The 6,856-nt window shown below is 29.3% G+C and overlaps 1 protein-coding gene across 1 annotated transcript; it reads left to right on the top strand.

Moving 5' to 3' along the window:
* Positions 1-3,148: 3,148 nt before the first annotated feature.
* On the top strand, positions 3,149-6,229 carry LOC145183615 (uncharacterized). The gene is made up of 3 exons (XM_090086101.1): positions 3,149-3,930; positions 4,796-4,992; positions 5,234-6,229. Exons 1-3 carry the CDS (start codon positions 3,215-3,217, stop codon positions 5,962-5,964), a joined length of 1,644 nt encoding a protein of 547 aa, XP_089942227.1. The 5' UTR covers positions 3,149-3,214; the 3' UTR covers positions 5,965-6,229.
* Positions 6,230-6,856: the final 627 nt, after the last annotated feature.

Genomic DNA, 6,856 nt, shown 5'->3' with positions numbered 1-6,856 from the left:
CAAATCTTTCCGTGGCAAACTTGGTATAAATTTAAAAATCTGGACAAAAAACATTTCCAAATTACTAGTTTCAAACTGCAAATTTGCAGTTTGAAGCTAGTAATCTGGAAACGTTTCTGTTTCAGAGAATAAGTTTGCTAATTTTAAAACTGCCTGACCAGTATTGGATAAACTGCTACGAAGCAAAACCTTAGATGTTGCACCTGGTTGCAAAACATCAAATGATAGCCTATAAAGCATTTGACACATCTACTTGCTAACGAAAATGCAACAACATTTCCAAGAGGTGACTATTGTGACAAACTCCAGCGTGTTATGTACATCTTCCTAAACCAGAAGCTATTTACTAAGCTCGGTGGGTGGTATGGTGGTATGGTGGGTGGTATGTAACATGCAGGAAAAATGTTTATATTTTCTAAACAAATGCATTATGACGAGGAGATCATTATCAAATATTTGAGAATGAACAGGTTTCTTTCTCTTTTTCACACACCAGCTCGGACAAAGCCTAGCATAGATTTAGCAGTGGACAGCAACTATGGTACTAAGAATGGTGAAATATTTGTTTGTACTGTAAAGGTCATAAATGATACTGCAGTGATAGGATAAAAATTGATTTTAAAATTTGCCACCATCCAAAATAGCAATAACTTAATTTTGACAAAAAAACTCCTTGGCAACCAACAACATTCAGAAAGTCCCAATTTCAGTTTTGGAGAATTTGTTTCATTTTTAAACTTCACATTGATGGGCTTGTCTTAGTGAGCTTTAAGGGAGCTCTAGAAAAGTTATTAAAATATATGGGAGTTTGTTCAAGATTCACTTTCTTAACAAACTCTTTGCATATGAAATCATACCTCCGGAAAATTTAGGTACAAAATAAATTTTTTTCACTATTTAAAAAAGGTCCGAATAAATTGTTTTTTAAATCATTTTTCTATATTTACATGTATTTTTAAAATATTTATTTCGAACAAATATGAGATTTTTAATAATTTTTATACTAGTTATTGTATATTTATCCCTTTTCTATGAACTTTTATTTTACTTTTACTGAAAGAAATAAGCTTATGTTACTTTATCATTTTTTCCTTTTGACATGGCTTTTTATGACTAGTTTTGGTTTATAATTAGAATAAAGTTAATAATAACTTAAAATGAGTAAAAATTAACAATAGTAAGACACTAAATTATACGCCCTTTTTCTTTTTACTCGTCAAGTTTGGTTATTTTTCGTTTTGCTGTGGCGAGCCTTGTTAATAGCAACAATAAGAAATATGACATGAGATAAACTAGCAGTAAAATACGCGAAATCGTAAGGAAAGTCTTTGTAACTTTTGTCGTTTTTCTATTTTGTTTACAGATTTTTGGTTTGAGATATTTTTTCACGTAGACTATTTTTTGTAAAATATTTTTTTAAATCATTCGTTGTAAACTTTATTCTGTATATTCGCTCTCATTTCAATACATGGAAGTTAAGTTGAGAAACTCTTTGAAAAATTTAAGACACCACTAACAAACGATTTTTGTTATTTATTAAAAGTTGTTTCAAATCAATATTTTAATTTCAAGTCAATTCAAATAGAAATTTTGGGAAAATAAAAATTTATTTGTGAAAAGAAAATTTTCTTTTACTCGTCAAGTAAAAGTTTTTATCATCCAAATGCAAAAACTGCGACGCTTGGTAAACATTTCGATCTTTTAATTTGTTTTATTTCGGATTAAATGTTTTTCTTCCCTTTTACCTCCCCATATATTTGTTTTACCAAATGGTTGAGCTCTACTTTTATCATTAAAGATCTACCAATAATAGAAATACTTTCATTTGGTTTTTAGTTTATTTAAAACTATTGTTTACGGGGAAGCTAGTTTATAGCATCTAGAGGGCATTGCATACCAGTGAGCTGCATTTAAGACACTTAAAGGCAGATTATCGGTATGCAATACCCCCTAGATAACAAATATAAAAGCACTCACAAGCTTTAAGGATAGCTAATGCGGTAATCTTTGCCACAGTGGGTGGCAAAGTAGCAGTCAGGCGGTACTCTTGGCTCATTCCGCGTTTTTTTTTCTTTTCTCAACTTACAAATGAATCAGAATATTATTTTTTGTTATCAATACAATCATGAAAGTTCGAAGAGATTCAAATCATGGTAATGCAAGTGTGAAATCTCGAAGGAAAACCTGAAATTTGATTTCGTTCCTCTCCCTGAATTCATTAACTGGGGTACTGAATAGATCTTAAAACGAAATATTACATTCAGTGTGACTTATCAGGAGTTACAGAAGGATTCTCTAATGGAAGTCTCTTGCTTCCTTCTCCACACCCAGTTCTGTGATGTAATCGTGAAATTAGTTGTCAAATCAATAGCTGCAATTTGTGGTTTTCAAAGATGGTTTTCATTAAAGTTGGTATAGAATGCAAGAGAGATTTGATCAAACTGTTTTATTGAAATTAACAAAACCTTTTTCAACAATTATCAACATTTGTATTACTTTCTAAACTTGAAATAAAAATATAATTTTCAAAAAAATTTTTTTGTCTGGTTAATTGTTTAAGCAACACATTTTAAAAAATTTCATTTCCCGTTCTTTAACTATTGCTTTCGGTATATTTTCTGAACTGAAACGATTTTTAAGTTACCTTCAAAATTTATTTCGAAAAAAGGGTATGAAGTGAATGATTCTTAAAAAAAACCCTCCCAAAGATAAATTTACCCCCCTAATTTTTTTATTTTTATTTTTAAAAGACCCATCTAAAGTATGACCTACCCTGGCTTGACACTCCTCCTATCCCGTAAATAGATAATACAACCCTAGGAAAAAAAGTAAACTTGACTGTTAGTTTGCAATTGATAAGCAAACGCATGTTCACAAATGTACTTTATAGATGGTTAACGTAATAGATTGTAAACTGAGGGAACTAAGACGTCAAAACGTCAATCTTATTATTCCCTTTAAAAAAAACGCTTGAGATCACTCAATTTTAACCTATGGAGATGAACATTTTATTTGAGAATACATATTGAACGGATTGCAATTTTTTTAACACATCACTAATATTAAGCTCAATTTACTATAATAAATACGCGTTTGACAAACATGATTTCTCATTTATGTATATATGTGTGTCTATTTGCCTGTAATTTTTATTTAACTCTTTTGGTACATATATACACATGTGTTAAATTTGTAACTTTAATTTTACAGAATAATGCTCTCATCAAGAAATAGTGTATATAAGCCATCTCTTGATCAAATCTCAGAGGAATCAACTTTAGATAATGAGAAGAATATCGATCAACTCCTTTTAGAAGAGTATGCTGTGATTTCTGATACTGATCTAAATATTGCATCAGAAAGTTCACAAGTTGATAGTTCAGAAGATGAATCTGTCAGTGATTTCTTAAAGATGCACAACAAAATGAAAGCAAGAAGTTCTGCTACTTTTGATATAGAAGTATCTTCTTTACCAGCACCAGAAAACTCTTTAAATGTTACAGAAGTATCAAACTCTGAAATTAATTTGAATTTAAGCGCAAATGTCATGGCAGATAACATTTTAGTAAATCCTAGTCATCATAATGAAGAGGTTCTGGTTAGCACAAACAATCTAAATATTCCAATAGTTTCATTAATTGATGGAATTGATATTGATTCAAATGAAGGCAGAAAATTTTTTACGAAAGCTATCAAAGGAAAGTACATGAATGTTTATTATCCTTACACAAAAGAGTTTCTTTCTGAAAGATCTTCAGATTTCTACTTTAATCATCTTTCAATGATGTTTAAAATATTGGATTGTGACTTGGTTTTGACTGGTTTTGATATGAATTCTCATAAACTGTCAGATTTACTTTTTACTTTGATTTTGCAGTTAGTAGTTGATGTGACTCAAGTTCACATTTTTTCTTCGATAGAATTGTTTAGGTAAATAATTAAACACTATTTTCATATTAGTTTTATTACAGTTTTTTTAAAAGTTCTACAAACAAAGTTTAGCAGAACCAGACAAAGTTTTAGGGCTAAAAGTGCTACAAATTTGTAATCAATTTATGAAGCTAGTTCAGGTGGAAACAAAAGTGCATCAAAAAAGCATGGTGCTTTTTTTTAGATTTAAACATAAATAGTAATGTTAATTAGGTTACTTTTAAGTATCAGACATTTGACTTACTTAAATATCAGACATTTTATACATTTAATGTTATATACATACATAATATACATTCACATATATAAACATTTTATGGCTTTTTTTTTTTTTTTTAGAATATGTCTTGTTATCTTAAAAGCTTATGTAAACAAACTAAAAAGGAATAAGAAACTTATAAGAACTTTTTTTGGGGGGTAATCTTGCTTTAAAAAGAATTATTTTACCCCTACAAACTATTTCTTACACTTGTTGGTTGTGCGATGTTAAATTTTAAGCCAATTAAGTTTTTTTAAATCAAGTCAATTGATTGTAGGGCTTGATGATGTTCTAATAGTTTTTTCCTGACTTTGGATAGCCATCTAAAATGTGAACAAAATGTTGTGGTCTGTGGACATTTAATGATTGTGAGAATTTTTTTTGTAAAATATTGTTTTATGGATCTTTGCCAACTTATAAGTGTATGATTATCTCAGGTTTGAATATATAAACTCTGAAATGTTCCTGTTTTTATTAACAGAAATTATTCATCCTCTCATTAAATGGAGATTCATTTATATTTGCTTTTTTGAAATAACCTATAACTTCTGTTATTTTTTAAATACTTAACTTTTTAAAATTTATTTTAAATTGGTTTCTTTTTAGGACTGAGATAAAAAGTTGCTGTCGATATAGGAACTCTGCTATATGCTGTTACTTGAAGGTAAACCCATTCAATCTTCTCATTGTTCTTGGTTACTTGAAGGAATGTGACAAGGCTTTGTTGCTGCATGACAAAAAGTTAATATGGGTTGACCTTGAAAAACTTTGGAAGACACTGCAAGAAAACAACAATGAAACAGGTAGTATTACTAAAGTAAGAGAAAAGTTTTTTTCAAAGCAAGTTTAAAAAAATTTCTTTGTTAGTTATGTTAGTTATTCATGGTTAAGCATCAAGAGTTAAAGTAAATCATTATTACTTTTTAGTTCTACAACATCTTAGTTAAAGCTATTGTAGTTTTCTCTAGTCTACAATTGTAAATCAATTATATTAAATCTTATGTTTATTAACATAAAAATATTCTTGATGCTTTACATATTTAGGAGGATACATCATCTTGCGAAAACCCAGCTCTCAGTTAAGCCAAAATACAATGAAGTTAACAGTTTCAAAAGGTATTTCCTTGATTATGGACAAGAGCCGTTTCACTGAAAAGCATATAACAAGTATAGTTAGTACAATCGATTCTTGGAGTTTGTGGTTGACTTATCCTGTAGAGAAATCAGATGGCTTACAAGGTGAATTAGAAACAAAAGTAATTAACCAAGGGTGGCTATTTTTTTTTCAACTTGTAAAAGACTATACTACTAGTCAACTAGAATGTACAAACTACACACAAAAAATTGTGAAACCAAGTGATAAGCTTTTGTTATTGGTAATGAAAACTGGAATTTTCACACTTATCAAATCATACACTGCTTCCTTAGATCAGCAAGATCAAAAGTTGTTGTGTATTTTTTGCAGTTCCTTACAAAATTTGTTTCAGCACTCAGAAAATATACCTCAGAAAACAAAAGAGTCCTACAATTCTCATAGTAAAAAGAAAGCTCCCTTTGTTGATGGTGTTTTAACATTTGATGTTATTTTAACTTTTATAATTTTATTTTGGCCAAATTACGCCATAAATCAAAGTACAAATGCTGGTATTCTATTTCAAGCTACTCAACGTGAACTAGGAAACTTCAAAAAGTGCACTGTGGCTGCATTGCAATATCAAATCAGTATTTTTATAAGATATATAACTGTGTTTTCTGTTTCTGAAAGTAATTCTTGATTTCAATATTGATAAAAGCTGAATAATATTTTTTCAGTTACTTTTTCCAAGTTTTTTAAACATATAAAACAAAATTTTGTGATGCAAATATTTTGTGTTATTTTGCTTTCGCTTTAGGATTTTATGTAAATAATTGTACTCCATCTTTTGCAGAGTATTTCTTAACTTATGGCATTTGATATTTTGTAAATTTTATTATTTTTTTTGTTAAGACAGAACTTTTTATGGGTGTTTTTAATTTTATTATAGTGCTTTATTTCAAAAATTATGCTTCGCTAGTTTTACAAGTTTTAGGCGTGTTTGGCATCGCTAAATTTCGTTAGCAAATCGAACTTTTTTTGTCTTAAATGTATTATAAAGTTTATATACTTTTACTGATATTTGCTGAAGAATGAGTCATTTGGACAGCTTTAACTAATGCAATTAAAGCTGCCACGCTAAACTCAGAAAGTTGGCAGTATAGCGATACGGGCATGTATATTTGGAAACTCTTTTATTAAGGTGGAAACGTTGTCACATACCGTGGTGTGACCACGGTATAGTAAATTGGCTGACTAAATTAGAATAATTATGAATAAATGTAGTTTAACTGTAAATTTCTTAATAAGTTTTTTTAAGTAGATTGTTTTCGGATGTTGTAATAACTTCTTATCTAACCCAATTTGTTTTACGACACCTGATACTTAGCTGACTAATTGTCACGTATTCCATTAAGTAGAAAGGTTTCGATTGAAGGTTTTTATTGAGGTTTTTCCTTTCGTTTTAAGTACATTGGCGCTCTTTGTGTATGAAAAAAACTTTAAATACTTTTTAATATTTTAAGACGACAAAGATTCAGACATTGCCTTTTTCCCTTCTGTAACTATGCGCCAAATATGCATTAAAAATACAC

Source organism: Hydra viridissima, unplaced genomic scaffold, assembly GCF_058129835.1.
Source record: "Hydra viridissima isolate aposymbiotic clone 2 unplaced genomic scaffold, HvirCarnegie_v1 scaffold_4, whole genome shotgun sequence".
Classification (NCBI taxonomy): Eukaryota; Metazoa; Cnidaria; class Hydrozoa; order Anthoathecata; family Hydridae; genus Hydra; species Hydra viridissima.
Note: the sequence above shows the minus strand (reverse complement) of the source record. Positions and strands in the feature narration are given on the sequence as shown.